This window comes from Rhea americana, unplaced genomic scaffold (assembly GCF_003343005.1).
Source record: "Rhea americana isolate MKP2758 unplaced genomic scaffold, rheAme1 scaffold_201, whole genome shotgun sequence".
Lineage (NCBI taxonomy): Eukaryota > Metazoa > Chordata > Aves > Rheiformes > Rheidae > Rhea > Rhea americana.
In genome coordinates this window covers 253,872-275,443 of record NW_028186162.1, presented here as the reverse complement: position 1 = coordinate 275,443, position 21,572 = coordinate 253,872, and the positions used below count along the sequence as shown (strand labels likewise).

Sequence of the window (21,572 nt, the reverse complement as noted above, 5' to 3'; positions counted from 1 at the left end):
GGGGGGATTGTTATGTGGAGGTGGTTTTGAATTTTAGGAAAAGCAAGGCACCCAAATCATGTTGGAACTACTTCAGTGTAATCTGTACAAACCTGTACAGAAGGATGGATTGGAGTCATGGCAGTAGTTGTCAAAATTGTTGGTACCAGATGTGACAGTCTAATGCTATGTTGCCTCAGTGACGTGGCATTGCACCTTTTCAAATCACTAGTGACCTTTAAATCACTTTTCCAACATGCCTCTGTAAACCCATGTGCATGGATCCGGTTTAGACACCTTTGGAACAACGTGAAGCTTGTGTAGGCACTATTGTGATTGATAGATTAGTAGATTTTGCAGCAGGTCAATGTTGGTCCTTAACAATAAGATTTTTTTTCTGTAAAATGGCAGCAGGGATTAAACAGGCTATTGGTTGTGGAGTTGTAGGCTTTCCTGAACAATGATTCACTCCTTCCCTCTCTTTCCTGTCCCCTTTACATCCCCATCCTTCCCTCTCCCCAAAAAAAAAAAAAAAACTTGCCAGTTAGCTGGAAGTCAAGATTTTTCCTGTTTGAGTTGTATGTAATTTGCATGGCTTACAGGCATCGTACTGTCCTAGTTTAACTGTAAGCCAAATGGTATACAAGCATGGACTGAAATAAATGATTTAAAAACCTGTATAACAAACTGGTCTGTTTTCTTACATGYGACTAAATAGAATCAGAGTTGTAAATCAAATTAGTTAGATCATTAAACAATTGATTTAAGCTAGTCTGAAAAAAGTGCCTATGCAGGCTGAATTGGCTTTAATTTGTATCTGTCTTCATGCATATCTATTTGTAAAGATAACTGTCATTGCTAGTGTAACTTACAAGTCTACTGAAGAATATGCATGCTTATTTAATACTCAGACTTCAGATTACACTCCTTGCAAGTAATTCCTGCTGCATGTCATAGATTAGCTCTGAATTCTCATTTTTCTTTTTCTTACTCTGGTACTGATGTTTAGCTACACCAAACTTGTAAAAATTTTCAGTGCATTTAATTAACAGTTACAGTGAAGCATCTTTCTTAAAAGATTCTAGAAATATTTCTTCCAGAAGTGGGCATTATCAGTTATCTTTTGGGGGAGAAGTGATGATTCTTGGGTGGCATCCATTTCTAACACATGTAATTGGCAGCATCTTTAGCAATTTGATTCATCTGCAGTAGCTTTGGAAGCTGTTTCAGTAGCTGTTGCTATATACAATGTACTGCCATCACCATTTCTCAGGAGATGGAGAGGAGGAAAACTGAGCAGAGCTCTGTCACTGTTGGATAGAATAGTCAGCAAAAAGACCTTGTCTCTGAGAATTTACCTGTGTTTCAGTCAGAATGGGAAAAGCAGATAATACGAGTTATCAATAASTCATTGGGGTCCCAAACCCAGTCAATTAGCCCAGGTGGTTATACAGTGATGGGTTTTTTTTGGTTTGGAACTTTGAAGGAGTAGGAGGAAGTGGAAGGGTACATACTCCTACAAGCAGCTCCTAACTTCATGGTATCCCTGCCACAGTATCATGATAAAAGCAGTTTCCATTGAGACATATCTCAAAGCTGCTTTGTTTAAAATCTTATGTAAGATAACTAGTATGGCTTTTTTGTGCCATTAGCTGTAAACTAGTAATTTCTTGCAAAAAATGATTTAGAATTTTAAGAAGCTGTACCTCTGAAGTATACTGATTTCAGTAAGCAGAGATAACCTATCATCTGAATCACAATAGTTTTACTTCTGATTATATCTAGACCTCTACTACTTCTGTCAGTGTGCTAATGTGGATGCTTTACTAATATTTCACAGGTGGAGGATGAAGTTGATCACAGCATTCAGAAAGTATACAATGGATATAATGGGACAAATCCTGATGCAGCCAGTCGTGCTATTGACTATGTACAGAGACAGGTGAGACAGCCAGGCACATAGTGTTTTGTAGAAGCTTTTCAGTCCTTTCTATATCTGAAATTAACAAGTAGGAGAACAACACAGCATCAGTAAGATCTTTTCCCCTGTTTTGACAAATCTAGTAAACAGTTAATTGGTCAGTAATTAGTTTGAATTGTTACAACCAGTGGAATTATGAAACCTTTGGGGAGGTATATTTTGCTGCATAATAAACAGTCTATAATAGGTGTTTATATCCAAGTATTTAGTACTCCTATTTTTCTGTGATGGACATTATAGAATGCTCTAATTTTCTGCACRGTTATCTAGAACATGACAAAAAAGCGTTCTTGATTCTAGCTAAATTTCAGTGTTGCAAGCTTCTGATTTTGCTGTTTTGGGGCAAAAGTAACCATCAAAATGAGGCAACATTCAGGAGCTTTCAATATTCTTAGTTTTATCAGTAACATGCAGTATTTTTTATATAATGCATTTAAATCAATGGTGTACTACTAATTAACACCTTGCCAAGATTCCTTGCTGAAAGGAAAAAAGCAAAGGTGACAAACTGGTAATTCAGCGCTTAAGCTGGTACCTCTGTTAAAGGCAGTAYTGCACACAGGAAGACTCCGAGGCCCACAGTGGTCTGTGAGCGTCCTGAAGGCTTTCTATACAGCCACGTTTGACTATATAAAATTAACTTAAATTCTGGACTGCTGTTTTATGAGACAAATGGACTGTGTTTTTTTTATCCCAAACTATGTCCAGAAAACAGTTTCAAGCATCTGTAGAAAGCTATAATAATGGAGCTATTCTGACCCTAAAATAAAGCTATTTGTCTTGTTGGGGGAGAGCATGAGGGGAGTGAAATGGATTGTTAAATGCTCATCAGGAACTGGAATGTCAAGCCTGTTTTGTAAGGAATATATGTTAAATGATTTAAAGCTGCTGATAGTTTTATAAACCATGCAGCCTATAACTTGATAAAATAACTTTGTCAGATAATCCGTTACTTACGATTAGGCTGCCTCTGTTACTTAATACATGTGGTGGTGGAATTAGAATTACTGTCTCATCTCACTACTGGTAAACCCAGTGGCTTTTTACTGGTATCTTTTTCAGCTGCGCTGTTGTGGGATCCATAACTATTCAGACTGGGAGAATACTGTCTGGTTCAAACAAACTAAAAATAACAGTGTGCCGCTTAGCTGTTGCAAAGCAGCTCTCAGCAATTGTACTGGCAGTTTGACCCGCCCAATGGACCTTTATTCTGAGGTAAGATAGCCAACAAAATATGAACTTACATAGCCATGTAGACCTGCTGACAACAACTAAATTTTCTTTTTAGTTGGGGTATGAAATATTAGGTGTATTTGGTTTATCAGGTAATAAAYACGGTTTCTAAAGGAGAGGGGAAACATTTTTTCCATTTTGTCCAGTACTGGCATTGTCAGTACTGACTTTCTATTTTTAGGTTTGTCTTAGTGTTTGGGTTATTTTTATGTACTATCTGAGGTTTAGCGGGGAGGACGGGGCTCTCCCTGCCTGTCCTGTATGGTTGCCAAATAGATACATAATGAGTTTACTTGTTCCAGGGTTGTGAGGCTCTGGTTGTAAAGAAGCTACAAGAGATCATGATGTATGTTATCTGGGCAGCGCTAGCCTTTGCTGCTATTCAGGTAAGAGTTTTGGGTTTTAAGCTATAAAGTTTTTTTTTCTCAAATGAAACTTTAAACTGCTCTCCAGGTCATTATAGATATGTGCATGTTATTAACAACTTTAGTCCCTACTTGATTTGGAGATAAATGGACCGCAGTCAATTGTAAGTATTTCTAATACAAAGCTTCTCAATCATGCGTGATCTAAATACTACTGTTACATGGATATGCCTTCTGTTAGATTCGAAGAAGGCTGAACAATCCAAACATTACATGCAGTAATCTACTAGAATGTAAATGCTAAACCGTCTTAAACTAAATATCCAAGCATCAGGTGCCTGTATCTCATGAATGTGCTCTGATGACATTTAGCACTTGAATTGACATAAAGTATTTGCTTTACCACAGATAGCTCATAACTAATGTCATTTTAGAGATACATCAACTTAAGTATGTTTCATGGCATATGAATAATGTCAAAACCACCCAAAAGATACACCAGCATCTTTGACAGCATACTCTTGTTAAATTGAGCTTTACATAGTGTCTTGAAGGTGTCTTGATTGCTAGATTTGCAGGAAAAAAAATCAAACTGAGGACCCTACCTGCTTAAGATTGAGTGCAGGCTATCTCCCATGTAAGTCCTTATTATTATTAGTTTTCTGGGTTATAAATAAAAAAAAAGGGGGGAAATAAAGGCTAATTTATACCTCAGTATTTACTCTTTTTTCAGAAAGACCAGGGGTGTCTTCTGGAGATACGTGTATATTTGGAATTTTGAGCGCTCAGTTCAGAAGGCTTAGTACACAATCTTTTGGGATTCTGGCAGTATTTCTGTTTGAGAARTGTACTACGCATGCTGAATCCTAAGACCTGAAAACTAATGTCAAGTTAATTTTGYGCCCTTACCAGCATTTGTACTCAGAAAACGTTTTACTGATTGAGTCAAATGGTTTAGTCATTTTTGTTTTCAAAATCAGCTTTTGAACTGGATTGTATGTGTGAGGGMAGGTCCTCTTTTGTAAACCAACTTCTGAAACTAAATTTTCTATTTCAGTGCTGCACTCATAAGCATGTGTAACACTGTACATCATAGTATTTTTGAACTGTCCAGAATTGGATTACTTCAGATACAGAACTTTTTTTTTATTGAGATCTGTGCCCAGTCTTCTACRGGAAAACACTTTTTTAAATTGCTGTTTTTATGACTTAAGGTGTTTAAAGCTATAGTTCAGATTGTATCTTTTTAGAGGGTGCTTCTTGATTTGTCTCCACATATTGGTAGTTCAGGCTATCAGCAGAAAGTGCATGTTATTTTCTTGACAAACTATGCATCAGAGGTCTTTTTGCTAGTGCTGCAATATACAGTTTGAAATAGCTTTGCTTAAAGATGAAACAAGTTGAGACACCTGTTTGGAAAATGAATAGAATAAAGGGTATTTGGGATACTTTTGAGATTTCACTTAAGTAATATTCGCTGAGTAATTATCACACTAAACTCTGTAAGAGGTCGTATTGTATCTTTGTTACGCAGTTCAAATGCTTCCAGCTGTAAATTTGCATGTTCTAGAAAAGGACTTTTTGGTTTCAGATGAGTTCATATTAAACCATATACTCACTGATCTGTTTGCTAAAAGTTAAGACATAACTTAAGTTTTCAATGTGGTTGTGACATCCTCTTATCTATTATGGAGAACTTAAGTATATATTTGTCTGTTTCTCAGTAAAACAGTTTAAAGGCTTATTGAAATGTAAACAAGAACATAATCTTCAGTAAATAGCCTATAATGCAGGTCACATCCTGAAAACCTAGTGGACTGATAATCTGGCAAATAATTGGTGAATACTTGGTGTATTTTATTACTACTCCTGTAAGTACTTATCATAGTCTACTGTGACCTGATTTTTATTTAGTATGTTGTATAATAAGGCTCCCTAGAAGCTCATTGTCTCTAATAGCTTATCTTCAGCAAACTTAGTCTTGAATATTTTCTTTAAAATAAAAAAATTGTGAGAAGAATATAGTGGGATTTTTGCACATCTTGATTTGTGGAAAATCTCTCTGTGTAAAGGTCACTTTTGGTGTGTTTGTATTAGTTACCAAGGTCTCTAGTCTCAATCATACTGACAGCATAAAACTATTAATAAATTGGAGGCAAACTGAAGAGAGTGAAAAGCAGTAAAAGTGCTGCTTGAGTAGATGCAGAGATCATTCTTAAAAGTAGCTTTTTTTTTTAGTTAAGTAGTGATCATGTACAATATACTAAGTTTTGCATGTGTATTTTCCTGATACAGGCTTCCACATAGTTTCTTCTAGTCCAATACTGCCAGCTAGCTTTTCTGTACACCCTTCCTTCCCCCCCCCCGCCCCCGACACACGCACCTAGAAGAAGGTAAACTGGTTCATATAAAAGTAGACTTGATGTGTTACTCTTTGCAAGCAGATTTCCCACTTGTAATTGTGGGAGATGTGGCTTTTTATATAAATGCYCTTAGAAAGGGGTATGGATGTGTGAGTATGTCTTTAATACAAACTTGTTCACCATGTTAAGTAACAACTGAAGAGAAACAGAATCAACTGCTTTAGAGAAGGTTTATTAGAGGTGCCAGCAGATTTTCCAAATTGTCATGCTAAAATATTTCTGTAGAGAAAGATGAAATAGGGGAGTCATTTCTGTGTTTTACGGTAAGTTCTGGGAAAATGCTCACTAACATCCTAAAATATGTAAATGGTTTAAATAGTGATTCAATAGTTTTTCATGAGTTTGTACTATAATGCCTGATGCTGCTTACGATTCTACACAACTCTGTACATAAGTTGAATATCTTCACTGAGTCATTGACTAGGATTATTTTTGTGAATAAGTGTAGGGGGGGTTCCATCTGTTTGGTATTTGAAATACATGGCTGGAATAATATGTATGATATGAGCAATGGCTTGATTTCCATGATATCTCAGGTAAGAATACTTATGGTTCTGCTTTTAATGACTACACAGCTCACTGAATTAGACTTAACTCTTCTGAAGTACTTTTGTGATGGTTCACTTGTGTCTGGTTTTGCTTTGCCTGGATGAGTTAATATTAGAGCGGAAGCCTGAACTGAGAGTATGATTCTGATTAGTATACCTCTATATAAAGTCTGCAAGGACTGAAGGAGGTGTTCTCTGCAGTGCTTGCTTAGTCTTACTGTTGTTATGAACAGGGGAAAAATGAAATCTTCATGAAGAAGGCTTGTTGCCTGTAAGTATAGTAGCCACTGGCAACTATGACAAACTTTCCATCTCACAAGTCTAACTTAGTGAGTTGGAGTGTTTTGGTTTTGTTTTTTGAATTGTGGATATTGCCTCCTTCCCTAGAAGGAAAGTTTCTGGCCATGAAGAGACACTCTCAAATAACTCAGTTTTTCCTTACTGGCAATTTTAAAGATTGGAACTCTGAACCTGACATGAATATAATTATTTTGGGAGTTGGTCTATGAGCTGAAACACCAAACATTGATGAAAAGCAATGAAAGTCCTGGTTTTACCAACAAGCTGAAGTGCCATACTCTAGGTTATCTTGCAGATGCTTTTTCTGGACCTGAGCTGAACTAATGTGTATGTCAGAAGCTGAGAATGCACTCCAGACAGAATATTTTTGACCTTTACAGCTTGTTCCTTTCCAGGAAATTAAGAGCTCATACTGGAGTTTCATTATGCATCTCTTCAATCACTACTACTTTAGGCTTATTTAGGCTTTTAAAAACTGTTATTTCAATCTTTCAGCAAACTTAACTGCATATACATGCAACCTAATACTTCAGCTTTTGTTTTAAAACTTAACAAGTGTAATGCATGTGGCACTTGCATCAAACTTTTTAATAAAAGTGAGTAGTCTTCCATCCAACCTAGTGATAATGGTTTTCACTGGATTTTTGCTGTATCGAATGAAGAAACTTTGCATTTGATTGGCTACCTATTTCACTGTTCTGTTCGCTTTGTTCAGATCTTAAGGARTTTACCTACCTGCTGGGTGATGCTTTATATTTCATAGCTGTGACCAGAGCCTCTTGAAGTATTTGCATCTGTGAATAGACTTCTTCCTGTACACATATGAACAAATCAAAACAGTCTCTTATTTTACCATTTTACTATTGCCAGTTACTGCAAACTATAGAACATATCGCTATAAACTTTTTTTTGAGAAGGTGCAATCTTATCCTGCCCTCTAAAAGCATGCAACATTTCTACAGTATCATTTATCCTAAGTCCCTGATCATGTTCACCTGACTTCAGTCTTGTAAATGTGAATAAATTTACCTAAATTTCTGGAAAACTTACCAGCATAATCACAGTACTGCATAGTTTATTTGCAGGAGACTTTCTAAAAGTGAGTAATTCAGAATGTACCTAACTTGTGTAGCATGTTAATGAAGAWTCAGCATTTGAAATAAGCTCCAAGGGGAAGGCAGATCTGTGAAACTCTGAAGTCATGCCCTTTTTGATCATTGCAATTAAGGACTAATAAATACAGTTGCTTAACTTCGTTTTTTTCATACCACATTATCTAAAGAACTACCTTTCAAAAATTAGTTTTTTCATCCCTTTGAATAGTTGAATACAAGTTGCTGACTAAAATGGATCTTGTTAAAGATGTTTACGACATTTCTGCAAGAAAATAAAGCTGGAATTTGTGGCCCACGCTTTTTGCAACAAAGTGAAGCTTTTCCAAAAATTTGTTACCTTTTACCTTCTGGACAGTTACAGTATTATGAAAGATGCTGGCAATTTCTGTGCAGAAATTAAGTCTCTTGAAGTATCATCTTTGTACTCAGTTTGTTTTCTTTTTTCCTCCATAGCTTCTGGGGATGTTGTGTGCCTGTATAGTACTATGTAGGAGGAGTCGGGATCCTGCTTACGAACTTCTCATCACTGGCGGAACCTATGCCTAGAAGAGAATGTGAACATGAGGTTCAGTTTTATCTCATTTATGTGGAAGGTGAATGGGCCAGGTCTACTGTGATAGTTTTYGAGCCCTACAATTAGTTGAAGCACACCTTTCACAGATGAGGACAGCTGTAATGTACACTGGTGATGGGCAAAGCAACTTGGCTTTCCACGCACCCCTATAATTACCTGTGACTTTCACTGTTTTAGCCAGCTGTTCATGTATCTAAATGTTTTAGTATACTAGTAAACTCTCTAATTTCAGAACCATTTGCAAGTGTAATTTGGTTGACATGAAAGTCAAAGGATGTGTGCCTATTTTGGTAGATTACCTCTAAGCATTAACTGATTCTTGCATATATAGAGAGAATTTGTTAGCCTTTACTACATGGAACTTTTTTGGCCAAAGTTGTACAAAGGAAGCCAGCTGTCTTAATTTGAGAAATAATGTTTTAATATTGCCCCTCACCAGTGTCACTTTTTAAAAACACCTAAATCCAGTACACTTTATATATATTAAAATTGTACAAAATGACTACTAACCAAAACTTTAGAATCATGTGACTGCAGTTTTGATCATCAGAGATCAATTCTTCCAAGTGTTAGTGTTTTAAAATACAAGCTGGCATTTCAGGAGTACAATGGATGCACTACTGTTCTATAATATTTCATTTTTCTATGAAGAGCGGTTTTATGTGTTGAGTGAACTGTTAGACTGTAGATCTTAAATTGGTTTGGAAATACTATAGCCTTGTAGAGTAGCAAAGTAGTATGTGAAAGTGATCTCAACTGTAAATAGTAAACCTGATTAAATAAAATCTCTGTATATCCTCCCTATAAACATGTCTTGTTTTCCATTTGAACAGATGCACTGGAATCTTAAACAGAGTCCTGGCATGCTAGAAGTGTAAACTTTAATGTGAAAGCACCAGTTTTAAATACAGATGTATGTAAGTGAAGGCACCTAAGGTTTGGTGGAAACTTCTGTGTCAGATTTGTTCTTTGTATTTGAAACAATATCTGAGAAACTTGCAGCAGAACAATAAATTAAATTTGGTGGAATGTCAAACCTTCTGAATATAACTAGGTAAGAATCTGTCGCCTCTCAAAAGTGGGTAAAGAATGAATATCCATATTGTAACTGCTGTATGTCGATTTTATATAAAAATCTGTTGTATATTATTCAGATGCTTAGTCATTGCTCTGCTTTCCTTGGCTTGGGTTGCCTTGTTCGTTGAAGTCAGGAATGTTCAGTATTACTGTCAGTTGCCTGGGTGCTTTATCATGCAAAGTAGATGTGTTCAGCCATGCTAACAGCTACATAATATATATCATAATTTCTCAAATATGCAAAGAATCATCACTTGGGGAAAATACAACTTTAACAGGCACAATCTGCTGTAAAGGCCAATACATCTTTTGAGGAATTTATTTAGAGTTACACTGATGTAAAAGTATGCTTTGAGAAGTCTGTTAATTCATAAAGGTGTGTTTCAGATGATCTGCCCTTGAGACTTAGATTTTCATTCTCAGTATTGCAAGTGACTCATGAGACTGGCATTAAGTTTCATTGATATGGTAGCAAGCCCGTTAACAGAATCTGCTCTGAGGAGAATGGATAAGTTTAAGATCTGCACTATGTTGTATTGCATATTGTAGACATGCTTGGTAGGATCACAGACTAAAGAGAAAGAGGACCCTAGTGTCTAAGAGTCAGAACAGGGACAGATTTAAAGCAATTTCTGTATCCCACAGAATAAAGATAAGGCTGCTTAGAAAAATAGTCAACTCTCATTAGCTACAAGGCAGGAATAGGCTGCTCAGTGAAGAGCCTTAACATACCTTTTGAAAACTTTCTCTTCCCACAAGATTTAGGTGCGTGCACTGTAAGCCATAGGTTTGGAGTAGAGGTGACTGGCAGTGTATAGCACCAGATAATTATGCTGGTAGGTCAGAGAAGCCTCTGCTTGTTTATGTAGAAAAYGCAGAAAATAATGACAGAACATAGGAGTTTAAGTGTAATCAATAAACATTACAGCTTTTGATTGCATAAAGCACTATCTTAAAAAAAAAAACCCAGCTTGTAATTGTGCTGAAGTTGGAGTCTATCATGCCTGTCATGTAGCAGTATCTTTGGTATATGTTGGAGCTACTGAGGTGAGGTAAGAAAGACACAAATCTGTCTTTGAATTCAGTGCTGAAGTGGTTAAGGATGGACAGTAAACATAGTATATTACCTGTATATGGTATTTCTAGGAACCGGTGACAACCTTGCGTGATTCCTGGGATGTGTGAATAGCCATTCTTCAAAAAGCAAAAGCAGGCATCTCATCTGTTGCATTTTGTGTGACTGTCTGATTCAAGCCGTGAACAAGTGCTTCTCCTTAATAGTTAGCTCATACTACAGTGGTATTCATATCTAACTGCAGTCCCTGAGTGATACTGCATCATAAATGTGCTGGAGTTGCTGTGTGCTAACTAATAAACAGTGGGACTACTACTCAAATAAGGCATACCCAAATTCCCATATAGCGGTCTTGAAAATATTCATCGGTGTCAATTGATGACCGAAAGTATTAGTGGTTAGTGCTAGCWATGTAGAATCCTGCTGAATTCTGAACCTGGAGAGCTTAATTATTTACAACTAATTCAGTATAGCTTAGCTCAGTTAATATCAAATATTGCTGTAGTGTGGAAAGTCCTGGACTGGGTGTAAATCTGTTTTGCTTAGTACTCTAGAAGTACAAACTAATTTTTTAGACTTCTGAAATCTCTGACCCACAGTATAGCACTGGAACTTAATCTTCAGTCCAGTAGAAAAGGAGGCAGATTGATGTTAAAGGCAGAGGGCAGAGGTGAGACTTACTTAGTGGTAGTTCATATTTTTATGTCCAGGTAAGATTTAAACAATGAAAGCAAAACAACTTCTCCTGCTTGTCAAGGAGATGCTATTGCTGTGCATTACAGCCTTGTAAAACCCAAGGCTGCACTTACGGAAGTGCTGTTCTCTGTGCCTTTTTCRAAAACAATCATGGTATATTTGGCTTCTAACTTTGCCTGTAGTAGAATAGCACTGTAATTGTGCTTTTTTATATAAAAAGATAACTTATGTTGTGAATATATTAAAGCAACAGTATTAAAATATGTAATGATATTGCAATCTTCATCCTGCCAATGTGAGGGAATATTTCTTTCTTTTATCAAGAGAGCTTTCATTTCTCCTTGATCTGAACAGTATGCATTTCTAACTGCCTGTTTTGCATCTAAGAGGATCTTGATTTGCYGGTCTTCCAGCTGAATTCCCATGCATGTTGGATCTAAACTGTCTGCTACTCCTAATAAAATTTGACTCTTAGCAAATTATCCACGTGCTAAGAGCTAGACTTCTGTCCTGTGGATGAAAAAGATGGTGCTATTGCAAACTGTTTCTCTTAGCATAGTTTCACCAGCCTGCTTTCTTGCTTCAGTTATTGCTGAACTGTCTTAAGCAAAGTTTGCCTCTGGGCTTTTTTTTCACCTGAAGAAAATTTGAAATTGGTATGGATACTTCCACTTAGATGAGGGTATCATAATGAAGTCTCAGGCTCCTGTAAACATTCAAGGTAAGAATTTTTTGTCACCTCAAAAAAAAAAAAAAAGAAAAACTACCCTATGCATATGCATAAAAAGTTAAGTGTGAGCAAGATGGGAGAGTTCTCCATTCCTTTAGATTTTCATCCTCTAGCTATTTTTCTAGCTATTACTGATGAATACTCCTTAGTGTAGGACTCCAGTCTGTGGTGTAGTACTGGCTTCCCTCACTAGATAGTATAAGATAGCTCAAGTATTGGAGGTTCTCGAGCCACAGCGACACAAACAGCAGTACAGGCTACTTAATACTACTGAGCCAAGTACCATAAAGTAGCTTTTGCTTAACACGTGTTACACAGCTCCACTACTTCTGGCACCAGCTAGTTTGATTTGCTCAATACTTCTGTGCTGTGATCTGCAATGTATACTTAGCCTGAGCCTCATCTTAATTTGAATTGCCCAGGACCTCTGCATTTATCTTCACTACTCCCCCTTTTTCTATGTTCCTTAGTTAGTTTACACCCTAAAAGTTGAGCTTTGAACACATTCTCATTAACATTTAAAACCTTATTTCCTTTTTTGATTTCTCTATCAATTTTAGCATCATTGATTAACCTTTTTTTTTTCTTGGTACAGCACCCACCTGCCTTAAGTATTTTTAATATTCATTGTCCTAGCAAAGGAAACACTGAGAAATTATAGTTTCTTACCTTCCTCTTTAGGGRATTTCTTTTATGCATTTGAAGTATATCTTTGTGTTCATGTTGTAAGGACAAAAAATCGTGAACTTAAATTACAGCACTACAGCAAGAGATATCAAAATGATACATCAGGAAAGATCTTCCCCTCTCCCCTGCCTTACAGAAAGTATAATCACTGGATTGCATTATACAGGACTATTGGAGTCTCTGTAATCTGTCCTTTCTAATGGACTAGTATTTGCCAAGATAATTGAGGGGATAGCCAAGTGTCCTTTAGGAGACAGGGAATGCCTTAAGATCATTCCAGCTTTTTTCTTTGACTGCTTTGTTTAAGATTTTTCACTTTTTTGGGAGGAGGGGTGATTTCCTCTCAATTATCTTGTAGTTGAGAACAAGTCTTGCTAGTTTTTTTGAAATAAAATGTTACAGCTCTTAGTTTTTAGATATAGTTGTGTTGACTGCTCTCTCAATAGTCTTCTGTGACCTTAACTGTTCTGAATAAACAATGTGTAAGATGCCCCTATCCACTTCCTTTATCTGATATTACTCTTCTGTAGTGCAGTCTACCAAAATTCAGTGCCCTCGAAATAAAGATATTGCAACAGAATTGATAAATGACTTCTGGTACTGCTCCCCTGTTGACAGACTTGATAGAAGGTCTGTAGGACTGATTGCACTGTAGTACATTGATTACATTTTCATGTTCTACAACATTTTCAAGTACTGATAATGCTATCTCTGAAACCTAGCCACTTCTTTTCAGCAGCTACTACTTTTAGTGTTATTTTAGCCTGTGAAGCTAATACCAGCAGCATTAAGAGATTTGGGGAGAGTTTGTGGGTGTNTTTTTTTTAATTTAAGGGCAGGTGAATTTCTTACGCTTGTTGTTGGACAGTACTTCAAATTTCAGCTTCAAATAGCTAGCAGCATGTTTGTCACCCTACTTGCCCACCTGAAATGACTGCTTATCCAAAGCACCTGCTKCTTGTGTCTTTTCCTGAAGAAGGAACTAAGTTCCAGTGCAGACTGCACAAGCATGTAGCTTTCTTGCAGCAGTGAGCCAGACCTCATCCAAAGCTTTTTAATACATAAGGGAGTAAAGTTGCTTTRTAGGTGAAAGGTAACAGAAGTCTCTAACTTAAGTGGATCTATGAATCCTTTATACTGTAACCTGTAATATATGTACTTGCTTAGATGAATGCAATGCTTGGATACCACCTGCACCTTTAATTTTTTCCACCCTAATCTCTTAAGTGCCTTCCCCTCTCCTCCCCACCCAGTAGCTAAACATCTTCTCTTCTTCATAAAAATAAACTCACATATAGTAAGCTCCTTTCTTCCTCCAACTCTTCAGCAAGATGAGTTTTAATCTTCTCTATGCTGATCTCTCCACCTTCTTGTAGCTGATCTCCCTCCTGAAACAGCATTGAGTAGGTGGAAAGATCCTGTGAGGGTAACATCTTTTAAAATTTGTGTGTTTAAGGAATGTGAGCTGGCATCTATATTACACCTAAACTGGCAATACCACAAAGCAAATCTTGGCCTGTTGTCTAAAATCCCTGTCTGGGACTGAATGATCACTGTCCTGCTGAACTTAATGCAGTGTAAGTGGAAACAGTATTTGCTGGTTGCTATGGGCAATGTACAGCTGTTGGATGATAAGATGCTGGCAGTCTTATCCTGTTTCCTGCTGTCTCACATATCATTACTCATGTTACCAGGCTTCTTTTTGTCTTTTAATGAGCTTGCTGTTTGTCCAGCTCAGTTTGGTGTTCAGTAGTGGGACTGCTTAGGAAGAAAGCAACATTACAGTGATGGATACCAGATCTGTGTAGTTGCTGCTTTGCTAATGTCTAGGTAGGGGTGGCCTTTGATGGGACAGTGTCAGAATTTGCTTGCGTGGGTGTATCCTACATAGCTGTAGGTGTAAATGGACACACATAATGGATTAAGCTTTTTGCTGTTGCCCATTCATCTTTCATACCAGCTCATCCTGAATGTTACGCTTCACTTGAAAGCTTTGAGTTGAGAACTCTTTCCTCTCTACTAGAGGGAGGCCTGCAGAAATGGGTTATTGCTCTTGACTGTGCCACAACAGTTCAGGGCTGTAGAGCTGTTGCTATTGAGGTCAGTTCAGAAGCTGGACAGCTTTGCTTTCATCTTGGATGCGTGGTGCTTCAGTGGGCAACAGCCCCTTTCACCAAGGGAGCTTATGCCCCRTTTAAGAGTAAAGGTTTTTCCAATGTAACTGTAGTGTCTGCCCTTTGCTAGCATCAGGCTATGAATGAAGAACTGCGACTACTTTTCTCCATGCACATCAACAGCTTGAGCAAGCTACTTAAGTCTGAGCTGTTTAGGAGCTCCTAGGATAGGCTTGCATGCAAAAACAGTCTGCTTTGTAGAAAAAATACAGGGAAGGAGCCAGTCTAGAAAATTGCGCTTAAGCAAAGTTCTGCAATTTTTTTCCTATCTGGACAAAGGAAGTAGAAAGGTATGAAATTAAATCATCCTTGCTGTTGAACAAGACTGCCAGCAAATCAGTTGAACAGGAATAGTGTTCATACATTCTCAAGTAAGTACAAGAGAGGTGAACCATCACTGCCAAAGACTACCTTATGAAGTTTTTTGCCAGGCCTCTACTAAATACCATACAGGCAATAGGCAAGATCTTATGTCGCAGTACATACTGTAGAAGAATTAGGCAGTGCTGTTTCCTGAAGGTGCCTTCAGGATTTGGATAATGCCCCATCCTTGCAAAGAGTGCTTGTCCCTCTAGCCCAGAATTCTAATGTGCTCTTGTGCTTTGGATCCAATGCCTGTTCTAAAAGCATGAAACCATCTTTTTAATCTGGCAGTATTTGCACACCTGGGGCCTGGGTGGGAAACAAAGGTCTCAACATTGAGAACTGGTGTGTTGAGGATACTGAACATAGGACTGTGCAAGTTTAATCTATAATTTAGGACCTATGCTGATTGTGCTCTAGTTTATAAAAAGCTAGCACATATCCCAGCTGAGCAGGGAGGATGCATTTCTTAAGATCCCTTCTACCCCTAGARTAAGGACTTCTCTTTGATTTTGAATCCCAATATGGCTAGTGAATTGTGCAGTGACCGTACTAAAACCTTTAGCTGCCATTTAGCAGAACAAAGTCACTGTTGCTCATGTCTCCCTTCCTCATGGTGGGTTCAGACACAAGAAGGGCTCTGCAGCCCTTCTCTAAAGACAAAGCATTTCTCACGTCTATCAATGCATTGAAAGCTTTTCCATTCACATTTATGTTAACGTTCTTATCCTGGGAAGGTTAAAGTTCACCACTTTCCCAAGACGTTCCTACACAGACTGTTCTCAGCTTAAATTTTAGAACAATTCTTTCTTAATGCAGCTGTTCCTTGCGAAGCGGAAGGGAACGTACAAAACTCCCCCACTACATTGAGTGTGAATATTATCCATGTCTGCACCCCTCCTTCCTAAGAGCCATCCAGTCTTACTGCAAAACAAGAAAGGGCACTGTGTACACAATATAATTTGTTCTTTTGTACAAGATTTTCCATTGTAAATATTGATCTGACTATCACCCAAAGCTAGCTTTTTAAGAATGAGTCTGGGATTGAGTGATCACAAAAATACTTAGCGTGCCGGAAGGACGTGGGTGATGAATGGGTGATGTCAATGTGCTTTACAAACTCCACATGACAGATGGGGAAACTGATGTATGATGACTTCTCCAAAATCGTAGAGCAAGTCACTTGTTAATAAAGAGTTTAGCCTCAGGTCTTTAAACAGTTCAAGTCTAATCCCACACTCAGGAAATTTAATTCAGGTTCAGGCTAGAATTTCTTCCATTTGCCCATATCCCCTGGAGCAGGGGCTGCAGTAAATGCCAAAATGTGCTTTCTGCACTAAATTAAAGACAGTTTGATTAAGCTAAAACACTAATTGTGCARTTACAATTCATTCAGTCTTGCACAGATGAATATGATGGTGGTTTCTCCATATGACTGCCCTCAGTTTGGTGGTTTAGTTGAATTATGGTGCAGGCACCGTACAGCACTGGCTTTTTCTGATCTGATAAGTAAAAATCTTTTTGATTTCAAAGAATCTCAGGATATCTGCTGCCTTCTCCACCATGCCCCTCAAGTTTCTTTGTACCCTCTTCAGCTTCAAGAGGGTATGTGGAAACACCTGGTTATAACTGATAGTTCCATTCTAAGCCCAATTCTATTTGCTCAGGGTTTTTTCTTCCCCCCCCCCCCCTTTCCTCTTAAAAATTTCGAACATGTTAAGTCTGGAGGATAGCTAGGGAGGTCTTAGTTATTAGTTTTATATCTGGAAGCAAGATTTAGTCTGTGGCTTGGGTCAGAGTAGTACAGCGACACAATAAATCTGGCTTTAGGGCCCTTGTGCCAGACAGAAATCCTGCAGCCGTATGACACACAGCAGTAATAGGCTGCAGATATGCTCTTAACTTTGCACCAAGAGGCTTTTCACCAGATCAGGTATCATYTGTCCTTCAACAGCTGTTAGAAAGCTGGTATATGCACTGTACTGTGTGCACTTGCTAATTTGATAGGAAAACGATCATTTAGCCATTCCAGAAACAGATCAAACTTTCACTCTGCATGATCCGAGAGTACACAAATCTGGAGCTAACTGTGGCCCTGAGCTTCTCTCATCTACAATGTGAGCTAGCCACAGGAATTACATAATTGTCAACAAAAAGATAACTAGACACTGACTAAAAGCTCTTTTCCTTCTACATTACTCAACTTTCTCTCAGTGTTTGGGGCATTGTCATTTCATTAATAACCCAGTCACAGATGTGACACTGAATTCCTATTCCTCTAGCTACACCACACAAGTATTTTACAAAAAACAGCTCAGCAGTCCCYGTAGACTGCTAGCAGGAATTTGCTTTCCAAAAAGCCCGGTGTGGCCTAGTATTCCTCTACTTCCTTCCTGAGAAAACACTTGCAAGTACAGTTCTGCAGGATCCTTYGCATAGCTGAAGGGATATGAAGCAAAATCACAGCAACTGTTTCCCCTTTAGCCTCAGCTACATTGAGCATGCCCAACATGGCACAACTGTAATATAAAAACACCAATGATGTRTAGGGGGCAGCATCTATCAGCACTGGTGTTAATTTAGGAAACTGGTGAATGTTGCTGTTGGATGGTAGTGGCTGATCCTGATGCTGCCTCTAGTTTTGTTTTGTAACAGACAGCTCTACTTTATCTGCAAAGGGCTTTGGCTACTCAGTCCTGCAAATAAGTCTATGGTAGCAAGCAGGCATGGATYTAAGGGGTGAAGGTGAAGCTAAAGGTACCTTCCCATTCTTCCTGTTCACTAGTGAGGAGCRTGGTTTATTGAGGACAGGTGAAGTGCTAGCAGCTATGTGGCTCCTAATTGCCCTTTCTTTGATTGACTCAGCTGTRCAAGCTGGAGAACAAGATAAGGGGGAGGAAGATGGTCTGGAGTTGTAGAGACTGTTTTTCAAGCCACTCCAGACTGAAGGTTAACAGTAACCTTTCAGCGCAGCAAACTGTATTTAAATACTACTGATGAGGAGTTCTCTAAGCCTGTGTAGTTAAGCTAACGAGCGCTGGTGGCCAGGGCACCACTGTTTGCACCAATGGGCAAACCACAGGTGGCAAACTATGCAGGTGGCAAAGCTAATATAGTCAAGAGGTTACACGGTACCAGAGAAACATGTATTGCTTATCTACCTGTGCTTAGGTTGGATGTTTCTCAATCCTTACTCAGGCAGGCTGTTGTTAAGCAGTATCTGATGCCTGGCTTGTAATGAATCTCCTCTTGGCCTCTAAGTGCTTCTGTTTAAACTGCATTCAGTAATCACTGAGGACTGAGCTGTGATGGGAAGTCTTCACCTGGAAAATTACCTTTGGAAAAGGAGCTGAGAGCTGGAATGCAGCTCCTGGAGAGCTGCAGAAATGTAATTGTCCAGTAAGACAAGAAGCAATCTGAGGTAAGTTACTGCTGTTCATGTGACGTGTATATGTTCTGTCAATACGGTAGCTGAGGTAGGCCAGACTTTTTCCTAACATAGAGTTCAAGCCAGGGTCCTCAAGGAGGTGTTACAAGCACTTGATAACCTCAGGCAACCACTGTACTCCTGTTGTTGCTGACTGCTCAGCTGGCCTACTGTAGAAGGGGTTGATTTGTACCTTTTTTCAGTGACTAGTCATAAAAAATGCTAGAAGCTATCTCTCTGCAGTGATGGATCAAGAAGCTTGTCAGGAGGTCCTTTCTGTGTGGTTAAGACCTGACTRTGCTGGCTATTCTAGTACTCTGTCTTAGTTTCCTTTCTTTCTAGTCTAACGCTGCTTTGACCAAGTTCTGTATCTGGCTTGGGGGGTCTTAATGCCACACACAGCAGCTGAAGTCTGTTCTGTGCAGAAATGGACTTATCACTTGTAGGCATTTCCTGTCTAATTACATATAATTGATGTTAGTTAAATGTTATTTTAAAACAGATTTTCCAGTTCTTGATTTTAATAACATAGTAAAGGAGAACTGTGTGCATATTTGAGCCTTGTGTAAGAGCACTGTTGGACTGTATTGTTTACTTTCAACTTTCCTGTTCAAGGAAAGTTTCAACTTTTACCATTCCTGTTAAAGGAATAATGGAACAGATTACTGCTATGCTTTTTCGTAGCAGTCTTGTGACCACGTTGTTCAAATCCAGAATCTCCCTGGAAGAGCAGCAAGTGTGAACTTTAGTCATGAACTTTTACGTTCTGTTGGGATTTGAGGAGGAAATGTCTCTTAGTGCGTCTTGCCCGTGTTGTTTAATGGATAAAGGTACTTATGTACTGTTYCTAGAATTAACAGTTACAGGTCTGAAAACTGTCAGCATGAAATATTACTTATATGTTGTGCAAACTAAAGTCTACCCTGTAATGCTGAGTCAAAAACAACTCAGTAACTCTGTTGAAACTTCTCTTTAATTAGTTTGTGTGTGTATGCATACTAGCCAAATGCTATAAATGGGTAATTAGGTTCCCCTCTTGCAGGGCAACTGGCAAAAGCATGTTCCCTCTGTTCTGGGAACCACTTCTTGTGTGTGAATCCATCCAGAGCCAGAGCACTGGYGGTGTAAGTAAAGAGGTATTCTGCTTATTTACAGTATGCTGTGAGCTAAGAGTTAGACTGACAAACACACAGCTTTGTCTGCAGCTGTTGTTCTGGCCCTTCGTGTTGCTTGGCACCTCCTTGCCGAAACAATAGGGGTCAAAATGAAAGTAGAGGCTTATCAGAAGTATTTATCCAAAAAAAGTTCAACCAGAAATGTTGAAGTCTGGTTTAAGAATGACTTCCACTGGAAAAGGTCTGTTTCAGTTTTCAATCTTACCTGAAAAATAAATGATTTCTTGAATGCATCAATCTTGCTGCCAGTGTGTTACCCAACTGGAGAGAACCTAAGGAAATAACCAACATTTGACCTTCCTGCTTTTCCTACTGCCTGGATGGATGACATCTAAAGTGTGGGTATACTCAGAGGGTGTGGTTATCTCTTGATCTCTCTATTCTATTTCTGGCAAATATTGCCACAATGATAGGGCAAACTGCATAGATATGGTTTSGTAACTACGTATCAGCCTAATTCTTCAGTGTAAAGCAGGGGAATTTAATTGTGAGAAAATACTGCTGCTGTTTTTTCATTTCCTGAACAGTTTGGGGTTAGCATGTGGGACCCAAATCTGTATCTATAGCCTTTTCCAGTTACAACAGTATTTACTAGATAGAAGAAAAGATGCATAGGAAAGTTTAACAGCAAAAATATGAAATGCTTTGATGGGGAAGTAACAGCTTTTATCATTCCAGTTGCTGACAGTCACCTAAAACAGATCTTATGGTACACGTAGGCAAAGACTATCTGTAACAAGGTCACAAGGTAATCACTTCTGCAGTGGTTGCTKTGAGGCTGTCTGGGCTCCCAGAGAAGTGAAAGTCTTAGCAGAATCTCTGCATCAGAGTTAAAGGAGATGCATCTCAAAAGTATATTATTTTCCCTTTAATCAAGATCATCTGCGAAATATTTACCTTTACATACATATTTGTTGCTTTATTATAATTCTGTTTGTGAAAGACTTGGTATTAAAGAAGCAAATATATTAAATCTGTCATATTTTAGGTTTCCTCTCATGCAGTACATGATGAGCTAGCTATGTTGCAGTTGTCTCTGACAACTGCTATTTACAGTGCGGTGGCCTCACTGAAGGCTATTGTGGACCATGTTTCTATCACTGTCAAATTCAGACTTGGCCACAGAAAACTGTCATTGGCATCCTCAACCTGTGTGAACGCTACTGTTAATAAAACAAAGTGCTTTAAATGCTATTCAGGTTTCTGCAGGTCTTCTGAGCCTTTGCTAATGGGAGGTACAACGAGTGCTTTGGCACTGTTACAGATGTGCTGCTTAGTAACATGGGGAACTGTGGGAAGTTTAAGTGTGCCTGTGCAAAGGACTACAGGAACATTGAATAGAAAGGACCTACAGCAACTTTTATTCCACTCTTGAAGCAAGGAGTTAGAATAAAGTACTGTAAGTTTGTCTGACTCTCACTCTAGCTCGTTTAAGGAACAATCCTTTTGACCACTATGGCTTTGTCTTCTCTCTAGATTTCTCTTTGGCTTCCTCACTGTGATTTAGCTAACAGTTCCTCTGTGCTCAGGGTATTTTGGATAACAATTTTAACTCATTTTTCTTTGATTAGGCCCAATTTTAAAATCTGAAACTTTGGCAAACAAGGTCTTTCTGTCCCCAGAAATAAATCTCTTCACCTCACTGTTTTT

General features: G+C 38.4%; 1 protein-coding gene across 1 annotated transcript in view; it reads left to right on the top strand.

The window, feature by feature from the left end:
* TSPAN3 (tetraspanin 3) overlaps positions 1–9,326 on the top strand; it is a 25,145-nt gene extending 15,819 nt beyond the window's left edge. Inside the window, exons 4-7 of the mRNA XM_085303943.1 lie at positions 1,820–1,921; positions 3,023–3,175; positions 3,496–3,579; positions 8,398–9,326. Coding sequence (XP_085160069.1) covers positions 1,820–1,921; positions 3,023–3,175; positions 3,496–3,579; positions 8,398–8,490 — 432 coding nt within the window. The 3' untranslated portion in view covers positions 8,491–9,326. The remainder of the gene's footprint in view (positions 1–1,819; positions 1,922–3,022; positions 3,176–3,495; positions 3,580–8,397) is intronic.
* Positions 9,327–21,572: the final 12,246 nt, after the last annotated feature.